Source organism: Nerophis ophidion, linkage group LG13 (assembly GCF_033978795.1).
Source record: "Nerophis ophidion isolate RoL-2023_Sa linkage group LG13, RoL_Noph_v1.0, whole genome shotgun sequence".
In the NCBI taxonomy this organism is placed as follows: domain Eukaryota; kingdom Metazoa; phylum Chordata; class Actinopteri; order Syngnathiformes; family Syngnathidae; genus Nerophis; species Nerophis ophidion.
The window spans coordinates 12,749,056-12,768,418 of NC_084623.1; the positions used below are offsets into that span (position 1 = coordinate 12,749,056).

The 19,363-nt window shown below is 42.6% G+C and overlaps 1 protein-coding gene across 1 annotated transcript in view; it reads right to left on the minus strand.

Moving 5' to 3' along the window:
• Positions 1-19,363, minus strand: part of col18a1a (collagen type XVIII alpha 1 chain a) — a 225,195-nt gene that overhangs the window by 81,008 nt on the left and 124,824 nt on the right. The window contains 1 exon segment of the mRNA XM_061918426.1: positions 2,526-3,067. Within this exon segment, the coding sequence (XP_061774410.1) occupies positions 2,526-3,067 (542 nt within the window).

The window sequence follows — 19,363 nt, forward strand, 5'->3', positions numbered from 1 at the left end:
TCTAAGGCGTGCATCACCAAGTCCAATGCAAAGCGTCGGATGCAGTGGTGTAAAGCACGTCACCACTGGACTCTAGTGGCAGTGGAGACGCGTTCTCTGGAGTGATACATCACACACTTCCATCTGGCAATCTGATGGACGAGTCTGGGTTTGGAGGTCGCCAGGAGAACGCTACATTTCGGACTGGATTGTGCAGAGTATGAAATATGGTGGAGGAGGAATTATGGTGTGGGGTTGTTTTTTCAGGAGTTGGGCTTGGCCCCTTAGTTCCAGTGAAAGGAACTTTGAATGCTCCAGGATACCAAAACATTTTTGACAAATCCGTGCTCCCAACCTTGTGGGAACAGTTTGGACCGGGCCCTTTCTTCTTCCAACATGACTGTGCACCAGCGCACAAAGCAAGGTCCTTAGAGACATGGATGACCGAGTCTGGTGCGGATGAACTTGACTGGCCTGCACAGAGTCCTGACCTGAACCCCATAGAAAACCTTTGGGATGAAATATTAACATTGCAACACATGCCAATACGGCCGGTTTAGTTTACTAAATTACAATTTTAAATTTCCCGTGGAGTTTCCTGTTGAAAAAGGCGAGGAATGATGACGCGTGTTTGTGACGTTATTGGTTGGAGGGGATATATTAGCCCAGCACCACTTACGGCTAAAAGCTGTCTCTTTTTATCGCGCAATTACACGCTATTTTCGACATCTGTGTTGCTGAATCTTTTGCAATTTGTTCAATTAATAATAGAGACTATAGAGAAGAATGCTGTTGGTGGAAAGCGGTGTATTGCAGCTGCCTTTAGCACCGAAATACAGCCGGTGTTTCTTTGTTTGTTTTAAAGCTTTGACACAGAGCGGTCAAACGAACATGTTTCTCTACTTCAACCAGCAAATTTTTGGACTGGAAAATTGTGATATTAAGTCGGCTCTTACCGGAAACTTAAAATGATAAATGGGTTGTACTTGTATAGCGCTTTTCTACCTTCAAGGTACTCAAAGCGCTTTGACACTACTTCCACATTTACCCATTCACACACACATTCACACACTGATGGAGGGAGCTGCCATGCAAGGCGCTAACCAGCACCCATCAGGAGCAAGGGTAAAGTGTCTTGGTCAGGACACAACGGACGTGACGAGGTTGGTACCAGTAGGGGATTGAACCAAGGACCCTTAGGTTGCGCACGGCCACTCTTTCACTGCGCCATGCCGTCCAGCTGCACGAGCCCCGGGGCCCCCGGGAATGACCAAAACACACCCAGAAGTGAACCATCGAAAGCGGGGGGACAAATTGAGGAAAAGTCGGTAAAAGGTCAGAAATTGTTTAAAAATCCTACCCAGGATGGAGTTCCACGAGTCCCACAAAGTACACAGAAGTCCCAGGGCTTTGGGGCGGGCCCTGGCGGGAGGCACGGCGGGAGGCACGGCGGGAGGCACGGCGGGAGGCACGGCGGGAGGCACGGCGGGAGGCACGGCGGGAGGCACGGCGGGAGGCACGGCGGGAGGCACGGCGGGCTCTACGACCGACGGCCGGGCTGCAGCCCTCAGGCCGGTGGCCGCGTCCCGGCGGGCCGCTCGCCTTTTCGGAACCTTGAACCGGCAATCGCTTCCGAGCGGGGGGTTTCGGGCACCCAACTCGCCTCCCTCCAACGGATTATGCGACCTCATCCTGCAGCTCAAAAAGGCAGCTGTAATCTTGCCTCCTCGCCTTCTTTCAGAGACACTGGCGTTCACCGCAGCCATCCGACTTTCAGGTATGACTTCATAATCTCACTAAAATACTATTACAAAATAAGCAGATAAGGGATTTTCCAGAATTATCCTAGTAAATGTGTCAAATTAAATCTGAACCTCTCCCACTGCCGCCGCCTGGAGCCATCGCCTTTTCTTTTTTTTTGTGCTTCACTCTAACTTTCCTCATCCACAAATCTTTCATCTTCGCTCAAATTAATGGGGAAATCATCGCTTTCTCGGTCCGAATTGCTCTCACTGCTGGTGGCTATGATTGTGAACAATGTGAGGATGTGAGGAGCCCTACAACCGGTGACGTCACGCGCACATCGTCTGCTACTTCCGGTACATTAGCGGCCAAAAGTTGCGAACTTTATCGTCGATGTTCTCTACTAAATCCTTTCAGCAAAAATATGGCAATATCGCGAAATTATCAAGTATGACACATAGAATGGACCTGCTATCCCCGTTTAAATAAGAAAATCTAATTTCAGTAGGCCTTTAAGATGAACTACAACGGAGACTGAGAGCCAGGCCTTCTCGACCAACATCAGTGTGTGACCTCACGAGTGCGCTTTTGGAATAATGGTGGAAAATTCTTATAAACACACTCCGCGACCTTGTGGACAGCCTTCCCAGAAGAGTTGAAGCTGTTAAAGCTGCAAAAGGTGGACCGACATCATACTTCAAGTTCATATGTGAGTCCAGGCAGGTGGCCAAATACTTTTGGCAATATAGTGTACGTTCACTCTGAAAGGTTTGGAACAGAATAACAAAAGTCTTTATACATACCAGGAACTTGTCTGGATTCGTGCCTCCAGCCTGTCCAACAAAAATTCCAGCGCCGGCTTCCAGCTCCATGTCATCGGGGGACCTTTCCATGCGCATCACCCGAGGATCTATGTCACAGTTCAGGTAGAACATCGCCTTGTCGTCCTTCACCGCGATGGCAAAGCGGGTCCAGTTGTCCCTCAAAGAGGGCACGGAGAACCTGGCCGCCTCGTACGAGCTCTCCGAGTCGGGCTCCGTGTAGTACAGGATGACGTCCTGCTTGCCGCCCAGCACGGGGGAGAGTTTCACGCCCACATACATGATCTGCTGCGTGGCGTCCGTGATGGAGAATATCACGCCGCCTCTGTCGGAAGTGGTTTTCAAGTTGAAGAGGAGGGAGAAGTCGCGGTAGAAGGGGTTGGGCAGGTGGGCGCGCGCCAGCTGGCCCGTGTTGGCGTCGGGGCCGAACACGTAGCCTGGAGTGGTGCCGGGCTTGCGAATTCTGGTGATCTCGCTTGGAGGAGGGTCCCCGATCAGCTGCAGCAAGGACACACTGCTGTCTTCTGTAGAGGGAGCAAAAAAAAAGGCACGTCAGCCCAATGTTTGAACAAGTTGAAATGCGGGTTAAAATAGGGCAGCATGGCAGGGGGTTCGATGTTAGAATAGGATTTCTGGAGGTCATGCAAGTGTGTCTTTTGCTATTCTTGCAAACCAACTTATAATGAACAGCTATGACACGTAATTAAAATGTGTCTGTACTAGACGGGCTTCGGACACAGCGTGAAGGTAGGAAGTTATTTATTTAAGCAAAAAACAGACTTTGACAAAACCAAAAGAGCTAGCATGAGAGCTACAAAACAAATAGCCTAGCGTGGAACCTAGCAGATAGCTGTTATTTTAAATGCGTCTTCCCTAGTGATGTCCCGATACCAATACCAATTTCGGTACTAAAATTATTTTGATACCTGTCTGTACTTTTCTAAATAAAGGAGACCACAAAAATGGCATTATTGGGTTTTGTTATGAACTGCTGCCCGGCTCATATTATGATTAGATTTTTGAGTCTGTTTGTGTTTTCTGTTGGTTTTGGACTCCTTCGGTTCTTGTTTTTGCACTTCTCAGTTGGTAACCATAGTTACATATTATTTTCACCTGCCACTTATTCCGGACGCACACCTGTTTTGTCATCACTGTCATTATTTAAGCCTACCTTCTCCCGTCAGTCTTGCTTGCTTCCAACTGTAACGACCTGAACGCATCATGGTGCGGATTTCATTCTCCCAAGGATGCAGACGGGCTTCGGACACAGCGTGCAGGTAGGCAGTTATTTATTTAAGCAAAAAACTGACTTTGACAAAACCAAAAGAGCTAGCATGGGAGCTAGAAAACAAATAGCCTGGCTTGGAAGTTAGCAGGTAGCTGTTATTTTAAATGTGTCTGCCCTAGTGTTGCCCCGATACCAATACCGATACCAAAATTATTTTGATACTTGTCGGTACTTTTCTAAATAAAGGGGACGCCAAAAATGGCATTATTGGCTTTTGTTATGATCCGCTGCCCTGCTCATATTATGATTCGATTTTTGAGTCTTTTTGTGTTTTCTGTTGGTTTTGGACTCCTTCGGTTCTTGTTTTTGCACTTCTCAGTTGGTAACCATAGTTACATATTATTTTCACCTGCCGCTTGTTCCGGATGCACACCTTGTTTTGTCAACACTGTCATTATTTAAGCCTGCCTTCTCCCGTCAGTCTTGCTTGCTTCCTACTGTAACGACCTGAACGCATCATAGTGCGGATTTCGTTCTCCCAAGGATGCAGACGGGCTTCGGACACAGCGTGCAGGTAGGACATTTTTTATTTAAGCAAAAAATAGACTTTGACAAAACCAAAAGAGCTAGCATGGGAGCTAGAAAACAAATAGCCTAGCGTGGAAGCTAGCAGATAGCTGTTATTTTAAATGTGTCTTCCCTAGTGATGTCCCGATACCAATACCGATACCGGTACCAAAATTATTTTGATACTTGTCGGTATTTTTCTAAATAAAGGGGACCACAAAAATGACATTATTGGGTTTAATTATGAACCGCTGCCAGGCATCATGTTATGATTAGATTTTTGAGTGTTTTTGTGTTTTCTGTTGGTTTTGGACTCCTTCGGTTCCTGTTTTTGCACTTCTCAGCTGGTTACCATAGTTCCATATTATTTTCACCTGCCGCTTGTTCCGGACGCACACCTGTCACCTGTTTTGTAATCACTGTCATGTTTTAAGCCTGCCTTCTCCCGTCAGTCTTGCTTGCCTCCTACTGTAACGACCTGAACGCATCATGGTGCGGATTTCGTTCTCTCAAGGCTGCAGACGGGCTTTGGACACAGCGTGCATGTAGGAAGTTATTTATTTAAGCAAAAAAACGACTTTGAAAAAACCAAAAGAGCTAGCATGGGAGCTAGAAAACAAATAGCTAGCAGGTAGTGAGCAGCAAAACAGAAGTCGTCACTTGTATAAAAACAAACTAGGAAACCAGCAAGACTGACGGGAGAAGGCAGGCTTAAATAATGACTGTGATTACAAAACAGGTGTGCGTCCGGAACAAGCGGCATGTGAAAATAATACGTAACTATGGTAACCAACTGACAAGTGCACAAACAGGAACCGAAGGAGTCCAAAACCAACAGAAAACACAGAAATACTCAAAAATCTAATCATAATATGATCCGGGCAGCGGATCATGACAGCTTTATTCAAACAAAAAAGCTTACGGTACATTAAACATGTTTTTTATTGCAAGTTAGTCCTCAAATAAAATAGTGAACATACAAGACAACTTGTCTTTAAGTAACAAGTAAGCAAACAAAGGCTCCTAAATTAGCCACCGACGTAAAATTTGTTATACCTGTATAGCGCTAATAGCTTGTTTTAATATGTCTCTGACAATCTTGCACTTTCTGTTTTGGAAATGACATGAATGTTTGTGCCACTGCTTAATAACTGTTTAATAAATACATCTTTTAGTCAATTGACTTAGTTGTGGTTTCCCCCTCTGCATGAAAGTTTAAAATGAGCATATATTAATGCAGTTTGAGTAAGAATGTTTTAATGTAGACACATAAAATCATCATACTGCTGTGATTATATGCATCAAGTGTTCACTCAAGGCTAAGGTGTCACGGCGCGGATTCGAACCCGTCTTCCTCCTGCGTCTGATTGTCACAGTTCCTCCTCTGGCTGCTCGCTCGGACACGCCCCCCGCTCACGCTGAGCACAGCACGCCCACGCACCGACAAGCCTGCACTCTATTATCAATCTGCTCACCTGGTACTGATTAGGACAAGCCCAATAAAGGACCAGTGGACCCAAGGATCGGCGGGGGAACTTAGTTCTCATATGGTGAACCTGAAGCGAAGCTTTATGCTCTATTTTTGTTTCCTCTCCGTGGCTTGATGTGCTCTTTGTCTTCTCCTGTGTTTCAGCAGTTTTTCACGGTGTACCTGTTTTCCGTTGCCCTGGATTTCGACTGCCTCCCTCGTTCCTCGACTCCTCGCTCGCCCCACGACTCTGACGCCTCTCTCTCGCCCCTGATCTTGCCTGTCCCATGGACTTCCTCGTTTCTTCACTCTCGTCAACACTTTGACGAGAGTGATTTAGGGCTATATAAGTAAACATTGATTGATTGATTGATTGAACACACACTTCAGCTAATCTACACACATAGTCACACGCATAGACTCTTAAGTTCTTTTGTCACACTCCATTATATAGTTCAGTAGTATTGTTTGATATTATTATATATATACATTATATAGCGCTTTTCTCTAGTGACTCAAAGCGCTTTACATAGTGAAACCCAATATCTAAGTTCCATTTAAACCAGTGTGGGTGGCACTGGGAGCAGGTGGGTAAAGTGTCTTGCCCAAGGACACAACGGCAGTGACTAGGATGGCGGAAGCGGGAATCGAACCTGCAACCCTCAAGTTGCTGGCACGGCCACTCTACCAACCGAGCTACGCCGCCCCATTGACTATATATATATAATAAATTTATGAACATTACTGCCACCTGGTGTCAGTCTGCCGTCATCTCCCCTTAGTAAACACAACATAAGGCAAAATATGGAGATATATGTCATGTATCGCGACATGGCCTAAGAATATCGAGATATTAATAAAAGTTCATATCGCCCAGCCCTATCGCATCGTCTAAGCTCCGACCCGAGCTCTCCGACCCCTACCCCCCGAAGCTATGCGCCTGTCAGGTACATTGGGACAAAGCGTTGACTTTATGAATGAATCTAGTAAAAGGTAGACTCACTTGTTGCAAGTATGAGCTCATCCTTTCATCTGACATACCAGCACATTTCTGCGACAATACGTAGCCTCAAGACTTAAGTCAACACGTTTCCTGACTGTACCAACGTTCACAGAATCTGTCAGCTGGTGTATATTCCCCCCATCCCCCCATCTCCCTGAGTGACTGGTGTATAATAGAAGATGCTTAAGAACACAAAAAGCCAACAATATTCACAGAGCCCGGTGTGGACGTGTCCGTGTTTTTCTTTGACCGACTTCCAACTTCAGACAAAATCTTTTTCACTTTGATGTGATGAATCCCAGCGTTTCCTCTAAAACCAAAAAAATGGCTGTTTTGGGACGGAACTTGGTAGTCTTCCGTCTTTGAAGACGGGCTTTGCTTTACCACCTGGCGACTGGCGTTCGAGCGCCATCGGAGGGTTCAAAGCCTTCCCCACCGCCATGAGTGCCGGAGATCAGTGGGGAATATGGTCAGCTTTGTTGAGGGCTTAGACACACAAGGTGTTTGACTGAACTCTCCCAAAGTTGTATGCTTTGCAAAACCCCTCAAAACAAATGAATATTCTTGCATGCTGATCAACAAATAAAGAAACCCTCGGTGGATTCAGAGAAAACAAAAAGCCAAGTCAAGCCTTAAAAGGGGTCATAATATGCAAAAAACAACTTTTGGTAACCGTTTTTGTGTCTTTGGGATCGAAATATATTAACCTTCCTCTTGTGTTAGATTTCTGTTACCATCTCTTATGTTAACGGGCCATATCAGATGTAAAATACACTAAAAACAATTATCTATCATCCAATTTGTTTATCATCTCTTGGTTGCCTTGTTTAGATTTCATTGTCCATGAAAATATTGGTTTTAATATTTTTGGTGGGTATTTTTAACCCTAGATTTCAATTAAAAAAATGGCAAAATGAACCTCAAGAGAATCGTACGAATAAATTAAAGGTTGTTGTGTTACCTGGCTATTACTGAGGGGTATTAGAACACATCTATTAAATAAATTTGTTTTTATTTATTTTTTCTTTTGAATAATGTTGTACTGAATTGTTTGTTTTTGTACTGGATAACAAAGTAAAAAATGAGAATCCCCTAAAGCTCACATGATTGGGAGAAGAGCTGGCTGTCAGTGAGTTCAGTTTTCCATCCATCCATTTTTCTACCGCTTGTCCCTTTTTTGAGGCCGCGGGGTGTCACTGGAGCCTATGCACAGCTGCATTCAGGTTTTAACTCTAATTATTGCTTAATAATCTTATTTTTATAACTGGGTCCAAACCGACCCTAACAACACCAAGGTCATATTTTCAACCACAGCATATTATATTATAAAAAATAAATACAAAAAAGTTTTGTTTTATTGAAATAGAGGTTCCTGAGAAAGTCAAAAAGCCTTAATGCAAAAAAATAAATGTATGTGGTTCTTTTATGCATTTAAGAACTAAAGCGGGTCGGTGCCGACCCTAACACAAGACAAAGGTTAAATAAAACAATCTAGCCTTCTTACAAACTTGCTCCAAACAAGCCTGTGGAAAGGCGGAGCCAGCAGTCCGACAGCGAGGCAGGGCACGCCGGAGCCCGGCCCAAGATGGCGGCGAGGAGGCGTTGACTGCGAGCAAGCAGCGAGGCGGGGCGTGCCGGAATCAACCCCGCAAATATTATCAGGTGCGTGGGTCGCCCAGCTGGGCACAATTTAAATCTCCTCTCGCATTGTATAAAAGGGCAGCGGCCGTAAACGGAGGAGAAGAGAGAGAGCGGGGTATGTAAGGACCGGCCTCGAAGCAAAGCTGGCAGGTGATTGGATTACCCAGCTGGGATTTATCATCCAATCACCTGCCATGCTTATTAGCAGCAGCCGGACCGAGACACAGTTGTTGGAGTTGGAGTGGCTGAGCGGACGCGCACTGAACAGAGCCGAAACTGGAAAGTTGGGTTTTTTTTCCCAACGTATGTGCGCTGCGTGAAGCTTTGTTTGAATTAGGAGAACCCAGTAGGGAGAGACACTTCCACAGCGCCAAACATGGATAAGTGTGGAGAAGTGTTTTGCACTTTTACCATCATACTTTGTAATGAATATAAATGGGTGTATTTTTAAAAACATTTTATGGTGCATGGGCATTTTCCTAATGTCCACAAAGTTCAGTGAGCAGGTTGTCTCATGTGTGACCATATCTGTTGACATTTGGTGTTGGTTGGATTTTATTTTTTTTCTCCATGACTAGTAAAGGTTGTTTGCATTGGGTCATATGAGTAAATGTTATGCATGTTTGTGTCCATTAAATGGAAACACAATAGCAGCATTGACATTGTTAAAACTATTTTAAAAAGTGCATTCTCCGTCTGGGCAAAATTCCTTATTAAACTCATGACGAATGAAGAAGTTGGCTGGCCGTAGTCTGGACACCCACTGTCTAAATCAGTGATTCGCAAACCGTTGTACGTGTACCACTGTGTCTAGCTAGTAGTACGCACCCAAAAAAAAATCACTTGATTAAAGTACAGTGTTGTATTTTCTTTATTCAAACTGTGTGTAATTTTCAGGCTTGCCCCCGACAGTTTGGTTGTGTTTTAGTTTTTTCTCTGTGTGTGTGTAGTATTTCCTGTCAGCACTCTTGTTTTGGTTCTGTTTCCTGTTTGTCTCCCTGAGTGCTGTGTCCCCTCATTTGTGGCTGATTGGCACCTGGCCACACCTGGTGTCAATCAGCCAGGTGCTAATTGAACCTGCCTTCCCATCCAGTCTGTGCTGTATTATTGTCGTGTCAATGTCAGTTCTACTTGTCGTTCCTACTGGTGGTGTCAATGCAGTGTAGCAGAAGTTGTTTGTAGCTTACTGTCTTTTGTTCCCCGCTTCCTGTTTGTTTGTTCTTAGCCAAGCTTGTTATCCGCCTCGTGCGCACCTTTTTTTTTGTACACTTTTGTTCGGTTTTGTCTTAGTGTTTTATAAAATCATGTTTTCTTACTCGATGCCGGCATTTTGGGGTTCGTCACCAACTAACTTTGAAAGTAATGTTAAAGTGGCCAAAAAATATTACATATACTTGTTAAATATAACCTTTGCCTTGTTTTTTTTTATTAATACTTGGGCCTATTATGCTACTGTATTTCAATGTTGGTCATTACGGTGGTACTTGGAGATTCGATTTTTTTTCTGAGGTGGTACTTGGTGAAAAAAGTTTGACAACCGCTGGTCTAAATCATACCGATCCCTATGTTACCTATGTTATGGCCCTGCGATGAGGTGGCGACTTGTCCGGGGTGTACCCCGCCTTCCGCCCGATTGTAGCTGAGATAGGCGCCAGCGCCCCCCGCAACCCCAAAAGGGAATAAGCGGTAGAAGATGGATGGATGAACCACTGGTCTAAATCATACCGACCCCTATGTTACCATCTTTTGAATGACATTTCCTCTGCGTCAACATGGCAATAAAGAAAATAAATTAATATCTGATTGATTAAAAAAGAACAGCTGAAAGTCACAACAAAAGTTCTTTTTTAAATCCGACACTTCAAAGAACAAAGTTTGAGAACGCTAAGGTTTAACAGTGGCTAGTAAAACTGTAATCAACAAACAGATGGATAAAAAACTAAATGACAAAGCTCGAGGTTCTCTTTGCTGGGCTTGTTTTTGCATGTCTGAGTCACTTACGGAGTAGGTAAACCAAATGTTTCCCAGAGTCTGTTTTGACAAAAGCTGTGCGTGAATAGTTATATTTTCACAGCAATTCTACACAAATGTCCCACGACTAAGTTCGTCGGTTTGTTTAACCTGTTCTTCAAACTACTTGATGTCTTAGCAACGAGCTTTGTAAAAGCATAGAGTGTGTTTGATCACTCAGCATGAAGCGTTCCACGAAAAGACATCTTTACATCATCTTTCCGCTCTTATTCATACTACGGAATTGATTCTCTTTTGCCGAACGCGGGTCAGACCTCTTCTTGAAACATGACGGCGTCCCAAACCTATCATTAGTGAAGCATCTCACCTTTTAACTCATCACTCACATAAACAGATGTGCGTCGGTCGTTTCCGACCGAAAAGAGCTGGAGAGGCTTCAAAGGAAAGACAATTTGCTGACATTCCTCTAAGTCTTTAGCAAGAAGAGATGTGAAATTAAACAACAGTCGGTTGTGAAACGTCCGAAGTTGCTTTAAAAATCCTTCAAAAACAAAGTCATGTCGTGGGAGATCCGAGCAAATTCGTAATATTCAGTACACGACCTTTCTGATATGCGAACCCCGTCCAAGAACCAATGTGTATCAAATCGAAGTTTCACTATATTTCCATTCAATTACAAACCCCGTTTCCATATGAGTTGGGATATTGTGTTAGATGTAAATATAAACAAAATATAATGATTTGCAAATCCTTTTCAACCCATATTCAATTGAATGCACTACAGAGACAAGATATTTGATGTTCAAACTCATAAACTTTATTCTTTTTTTGCAAATAATAATTAACTTAGAATTTCATGGCTGCAACACATGCCAAAGTAGTTGGGAAAGGGCATGTTCACCACTGTGTTACATCACCTTTTCTTTTAACAACACTCAATATACATTTGGGAACTGAGGAAACTAATTGTTGAAGCTTTGTAATTGGAATTCCTTCCCATTCTTGTTTTATGTAGAGCTTCTGTTGTTCAACAGTCCGGGGTCTACGCTGCTGTATTTTAAGCTTCATAATGCGCCACACATTTTCAATGGGAGACAGGTCTGGACTGCAGGCGGGCCAGGAAAGTACCCGCACTCTTTTTTTTACAAAGCCACGCTGTTGTAACACGTGCTGAATATGGCTTGGCAATGTCTTGCTGAAATAAGCAGGGGCGTCCATGAAAAAGACGGCGCTTTGATGGCAGCATATGTGGTTCCAAAACTTGTATGTACTTTTTAGCATTAATGGTGCCTTCACAGATGTGTAAGTTACCCATGCCTTGGGCACTAATGCACCCCCATACCATCACAGATGCTGGCTTTTGAACTTTGCGTCGATAACGGTCTGTATGGTTCGCTTCCCCTTTCATCCGGATGACACAATGTCGTATATTTCCCAAAATAATTTGAAATGTGGACTTGTCAGACCACAAAACACCTTTTCCACTTTGCATCAGTCCATCTTAGATGATCTCGGGCCCAGAGAAGCCGGTGGCATTTACGGATGTTGTTGATAAATGGCTTTTGCTTTGCATAGTAGAGCTTTAACTTGCACTTACAGATGTAGCGACGAACTGTATTTAGTGACAGTGGTTTTCAGAAGTGTTCTTGAGCCCATGTGGTGATATCCTTTAGAGATTGATGTCAGTTTTTGATACAGTGCCGTCTGAGGGATCGAAGGTCACGGTCATTCAATGTTGGTTTCTGGCCATACCGCTTAAGTGGAGTGATTTCTCCAGATTCTCTGAACCTTTTGATGATAATATGGACCGTAAATGTTGAAATCCCTAAATTTCTTGCAATTGCACTTTGAGAAACGTTGTTCTTAAACTGTTTGACTATTTACTCATGCAGTTGTGGACAAAGAGGTGTACCTCGCCCCATCCTTTCTTGTGAAAGACTGAGCATTTCTTGGGAAGCTGTTTTTATACCCAATCATGGCACCCACCTGTTCCCAATTAGCCTGCACACCTGTGAGATGTTTCAAATAAGTGTTTGATGAGCATTCCTCAACTTTATCAGTATTTATTGCCACCTTTCCCAACTTCTTTGTCACGTGTTGCTGGCATCAAATTCTAAAGTTAATGATTATTTGCAGAAAAAAAAAAGTTTATCAGTTTGAACATCAAATATGTTGTCTTTGTAGCATATTCAACTGAATATGGGTTGAAAATGATTTGCAAATTATTGTATTCCGTATGGAAACGGGTTTTGTATGTCCAATAGCAAAAGTCTTACACCCCAGGCCTGAGGAAGTATTTCTTTTGGCCGGACTTCAGCAACTCTGTCACATGCATCTTTTATGTACACACCTTCATATTGCTAAAAATATTACAGGCTACAGGGGTATTAATAACAGTCAACATTCTTACAAGATGTCATATTATTACTTATAGCAGGCCTGGGCAATTATTTTGACTCGGGAGGCCATATTTAGAGAAAAAAAAAACGTGTCTGGGGGCCGATATATCTACTTATGTATACATATACCACATAACTTTCCTCCAGAAGGTCTTATCTTTGTCCATATGATGTCAGATGCAACAAAAACTGAGCTGTTTGGCCACAATACCCAGCAATTTGTTTGGAGGAGAAAAGGTGAGGCCTTTAATCCAAGGAACACCATGCCCACTGTCAAACATGGTGGTGGTAGTATTATGCTCTGGGCCTGTTTTGCTGCCAATGGAACTGGTGCTTTACAGAGAGTAAATGGGACAATGAAAAAGGAGGATTACCTCAAAATTCTTCAGGACTAACCTAAAATCATCGGCCCGGAGGTTGGGTGTTGGGCGCAGTTGGGTGTTCCGACAGTACCCCAAACACACGCCAAAAGTAGAAAAGGAATGGCTAAATTAGGCTAGAATGAGGGTTTTAGAATGGCCTTCACAAAGTCCTGACTTAAACGTGCGGACAATGCTGAAGAAACAAGTCCAGGTCAGAAAACCAACACAATTAGCTGAACTGAACCAATTTTGTCAAGAGGATAAGTCAAAAATTCAACCAGAAGCTTGTGGATGGCTACCAAAAAGCGCCTTATTATGGTGAAACTTGCCAAAGGACATGTAAGCAAATATTAACATTGCTGTATGTATACTTTTTGTCAGTCTGTCTATGTTTTAGTTTTTTCCTCTGCATTCGTCTGTTTCCTCTGTGTTTAGTATCTCCTGTCTTTAGTTCCTGTCTAGTGCTCTTATTTTGTCAGCTTCCTGTCTTGTTTCCTGAGTGCTGTGTTCCTCCTCAGCTGCGGCCGATTGGCACCTGGCCACACCCGTTGCCAATCAGCCCGCTCCTATTTGTACCTGCTTTGTCTTGCGTCAGTTGCTGGATCATTGTATTGTATTGTCGTTGCCTCACGTCACTCTTGTGTATTTGCTACCTGTCGTGTCTGGCATCATTTCAGCTGTTACCTGTCGTGCTACATCTTGTCCTAGTCGTCTTAGCGGTAAGCTGTTTTTGTTAGCCATTAGCTATTTCCAGTTTTTCGGTTTGTAATCCTTTAGCTTTCATGCTATTGTTCCTTTTTGTTTTTCTAGCTTCCAGTGCTAGCTCTCTTAGTTTGTTATTCCGCCCACGTGCGTGCTTTTTGTTTGTTCTTGTGTTTTTTTAATTAAATCAGGTTTTCATATACCATACCTGCCTCCATCTCTGCATCTCAGGGTTCGACAGCAACAAATAACTAAGACACTTTTGACCCAGCAGATTTGGTCACATTTTTAGTAGACCCATAATAAATTCATAAAAGAACCAAACTTCATGAATATTTTTTTGTGACCAACAAGTATGTGCTCCAATCACTCTATCACAAAAAAATAAGAGTTGTAGAAATTATTGGAAACTCAAGACAGCCATGACTTTATGTTTTTTACAAGTGTATGTACACTTTTGATCGTGACTGTATATATTTATGTAAGCTGTGAAAATATGCTGTACAGCAGGGGTCACCAACACGGTGCCCGCGGGCACCAGGTATAACAGATGAGTAGCCCGCTGGCCTGTTCTAAAAATAGCTCAAATAGCAGCACTTACCAGTGAGCTGCCTCTATTTTTTTAATTTTATGCATTTACTAGCAAGCTGGTCTCCCTTTGCTCGACATTTTTGATTCTAAGAGAGACAAAACTCATATAGAATTTGAAAATCCAAGAAAATATTTTAAAGACTTGGTCTTCACTTGTCTAAATATGTTCTTTTTTTTATTTTTACTTTGCTTCTTATAACTTTCAGAAAGACAATTTTAGAGAAAAAATACAAGTTAAAAATGATTTTAGGATTTTTAAACACATATATCTTTTTACCTTTTAAATTCCTTCCTCTTCTTTCCTGACAATTTAAGTCAATGTTCAAGTATTTTTAAGCTATTTTATTTTTAAAGAATAATAAATACTTTTTAATTTATTTATTCATTTTAGCTTCTGTTTTTCAGACAAAGAATATTTGTGAAATATTTCTTCAAACTTATGATTACAATTCAAAAAAATTATTCTGGCAAATCTAGAAAATCTGTTGAATCAAATTTAAATCTTATTTCGAAGTCTTGAATTTCTTTTAAAATGTTAGTCCTGGAAAATGTAGAAGAAATAATGATTTGTCTTTGTTAGAAATATAGCTTGGTCCAATTTGTTATGTATTCTAACAAAGTGCAGATTGGATTTGAACCTATTTGAAAAATGTCACCAAAATTCAAAAATTTCTTTTAATCAGGAAAAATTACTAATGATGTTCCATTAATTATTTTTAAAAAAAATTCAAAAAGAGTCATATTAGCTAGTTTTTCTAATCATTTTTTTCAAGTGAATTTTGAATTTTAAAGAGTCAAAATTGAAGATAAACTATGTTTCAAAAATATATTTTCATTTTTTTCGTGTTTTCTTCTCTTTTAAGTGTTTTTCTTCATTATTTATTCTCTACAAAAAAAACTTCCGTAAAAGGAAAAAAATAATTACAAAGGAATGACAGACAGAAATACCCATTTTTTTTTGTATAGATGTATTTATTAAAGCTAAATTGAGCAAATTGGCTATTTTTTGGCAATTTATTTAAGTGTGTATCAAACTAGTAGCCCTTCACATTAATCAGTACCCAAAAAGTAGCTTTTGGTTTCAAAAAAGGTGGTGACCCCTGCTGTACAGTATGTGTGCTTGGGTCCTATTTTTAGGAACACTAATAAGAAACCTCACAATAATGTCTGATTTAATGCTAAAAACAATTAATAATGGAGACGTCAAAGAAGAAAGATGTAGGTGGGAAGCGGTGTACTGCGGCCGCCTTTAGCAACACAAACACAGCCGGTGTTTCCTTGTTTACATTCCTGAAAGATGACGATGAAGCTTAACTATGGAACAGAGCTGTCAGGCAAACATGGTTCCCTACCACATGTCAAACGGCAGGTTTCGGGGAGAAAATTGTGGTAATAAGTCGGCTCTTATTGTAGACATGAGCGGAAAGAGGCAGCTGCGGACTCTCTTGCTTCTTCCGACCGGCCGCCCCCGAACGTGAGATGCTTCCACCGTGGAGGAGGGGAAAAAAAGCTCAGCCCGGCCCCAACGGCTGCCTTCAGTTCGCCTTACCGAGAAACGTGGCTTTCCCTCAGAGACACTGGTGGTCACCACACCCGTAGCCACACCCCTCCGACTTTCAGGTACCATATAATCTCACTAAAACACTAGTAACACAATAAGGAGATAAGGGATTTTCCTGAATTATCCTAGTAAATGTGTCTAATAACATCTGAATCGCTCCCACTGCTGTCTTTTTTCTTTAGTCCTTCACTCTGACTTTCCTCATCCACAAATCTTTCATCCTCGCTCAAATTAATGGGGAAATCGTCGCTTTCTCTGTCCGAATAGCTCTAGCTACTGCTGGCTATGATTAAAAACGCGCACATCGTCTGCTACTTCCGATAAAGGCAAGGCTTTTTTAATAGCGACCAAAAGTTGCGAACTTTATCGCCGATGTTCTCTGCTAAATCCTTTCAGCAAAAATATGGCAATATCGTGAAATGATCAAGTACGACACATAGAATCTGTCTATCTGTGTTGGCCCTGCGATGAGGTGGCGACTTGTCCAGGGTGTACCCCGCCTTCTGCCCGACTGTAGCTGAGATAGGCGCCAGCGCCCCCCGCGACCCCAAAAGGGAATAAGCGGTAGAAAATGGATGGATGGATGGACACAGAATGGACCTGCTATCCCCGTTTAAATAAGAAAATCTAATTTCAGTTGGCCTTTAAATTTTGCCAAAAATCACATCCACAAAGTGGCTCTCTACTATAGTATCCCGATTATCTTTTCTCTGTGCTCACAAGTCAGGATGCATTTAAGGCCTGTCGGAAAATAGAACTCCCAAAAAGAAAGGAACAAACACAAAAGGAACCTATTTTGAAGAAATGCACATTCACATTCATACAATCCACACTAGTGTTAATAAAAATGTGTGATTGAGTTTGACACCCACGTTCTACAGGAGATACCCCTTAAAACTTTAAACAAATCGCAGGTCGACCATAGTCCTAGAATGGGCCGTGTATGTATCAGGGGTTTGACTGTATAGAACATGGGTGTCAAACTCTGGCCCGCGGGCCACATTTGCCCGCCGTTATTACACAGGAGTGGTGCCGCTGTAACCAGGGGCACAGAAAGGGATTTTGGGCCCCATGGAAAGCATCTTTACAGGGCCCCCAACACATAATTTCATATAATTTCATCATCATTAGGGGCCTCTCTGGGCCCCCCTCCATCATGGGACCCTAGAATCCGTCTCCTTAACCCCCCCTTTTTGGCACCCCTAGCTGTAACACCGCAATTTCTCATCTTGCCAATGCTCCCGAAGTTCAATGCCCCTCCCGAAAATCTCTCGGGGCAAGCGAGCATTCTCCCGATTTTCACCTGGACAACAATATTGAGGGCGTGCCTTAAAGGCACTGCCTTTAGCATTCTCTACAACCCGTCGTCACGTCCGCATTTCCTCCATACAAACAGCATGCAGGCCCACTTGCAAAATTATATGCGACTATTACACAATAAGTGATCAACAGCCATACAGGTCACACTGAGGGTGGCCGTATAAACAACTTTAACACTGTTACAAATATGGGCCGCACTGTGAACTCACACCAAACAAGAATGACAAACACATTTCGGGAGAACATCTGCACTGTAACATAACATAAACACAACAGAACAAATACCCAGAAACCCTTGCAGCACTAACTCTTTCGGGACGCTACAATATATTTTGATATTTACCTCAGAAGGCTGCAAATAGAAAAGAGGCATTAAATTTGTATTTAAATTTTATTTGACATGCCATTGATATTTTTTAATTCAATCAATCAATGTTTACTTATATAGCCCTAAATCACTAGTGTCTCAAAGGGCTGCACAAACCACAACACGAACCACTACGACATCCGCGGTAGGCCCACATAAGGGCAAGGAAAACTCACACCCAGTGGGACGTCGGTGACAATGATGACTATGAGAACCTTGGAGAGGAGGAAAGCAATGGATAATTATCATTATTATTTTTTGAAACTCGATTTTGCATGTCACTATAAAGTTGCTTGTTCAATGTTCAATGCAAAACTTGTTTGGGTCCCTATTAAAAGGTTAATTTGTTCAACCTCGGCCCGCGGCTTTGTTCAGTTTTAAATTTTGGCCCACTCTGTATTTGAGTTTGACACCCCTGGTATAGAAGATCCTACAGAAAAAAGGTAACTATTAGCATTTTAACTGCATTCTTGCATTCTCAAGTTAGCCCCTTTGTTAACCAGTGACAGCTCCAAGGCCAAGCAGGCAGTCACTGAATGGCGGAGTGCCGGGTTTATGGTACTAGTTTGGCCTTTTCAAAAAAGGCCTCTTCTTATTTAGAGTACATTCCAAGATGGGGCACCGCCACTGTGACTCCCTGTGGTGTAAGCTGTATAAAGCGTGAGTGTGTCTATGCGGAGCATCGGGGAAACCTTCATCCGGGAAGTCACAGATTTACAGACTTTACATCATCACGATTTAAAGGGGAACATTATCACCAGACCTATGCAAGCGTCAATATATACCTTGATGTTGCAGAAAAAAGATCATATATTTTTTTAACCGATTTCCGAACTCTAAATGGGTGAATTTTGGCGAATTAAACGCCTTTCTGTTTAGCCCTCTTGAAGCGATGACGTCAGTACGTGACGTTGCCTAGGTAAGAAAGCCGGGATTTTCATTTTCTCAATGTCTCAGATCTGTTAGTTTCCGTTTTTTCGACAATTTTTTGGAACCTTGGAGACATCATGCCTCGTCGGTGTGTTGTCGGAGGGTGTAACAACACTAACAGGGAGGGATTCAAGTTGCACCACTGGCAAGAAATCTGCCGCCAGACCCCCATTGAATGTGCCGGAGTGTCTGCACATTTTACCGGCGATGCTAAGACAGACATGGCACAGAGATGTATGGATAACCTGCAGACGCATTTGCAACGATGAAGTCAACGAAATCACAAAGGTGAGTTTTGTTGATGTTGACTTATGTGCTCATCAGACACATTGGTCGCAACGTGACTGCCAGCTAATAGATGCTAACCTGCTATTTAGTCCATAGCTGTATGTACATTTGAAACTATATTACGTTTCCTTCCACCCACATTTAATGCGAAAAAAACACTTACCAATCGACGGAATTTAAGTTGCTCCAGTGTCACAAGATGCGAAAGTCCTGATCGTTTGGTCCGCACATTTTACCGGCGATGCTAACGCAGCTATTTGGCCATGCTATGGCTATGAATAGCTCAATAGTTTCAGTTTCTTCTTCAATACTTTCATACTCCAACCATCCGTTTCAATACATGCATGATCTGTTGAATCGCTTAAGCCGCTGAAATCCGAGTCGGAATCCGAGCTAATGTCGCTATATCTTGCTGTGCTATT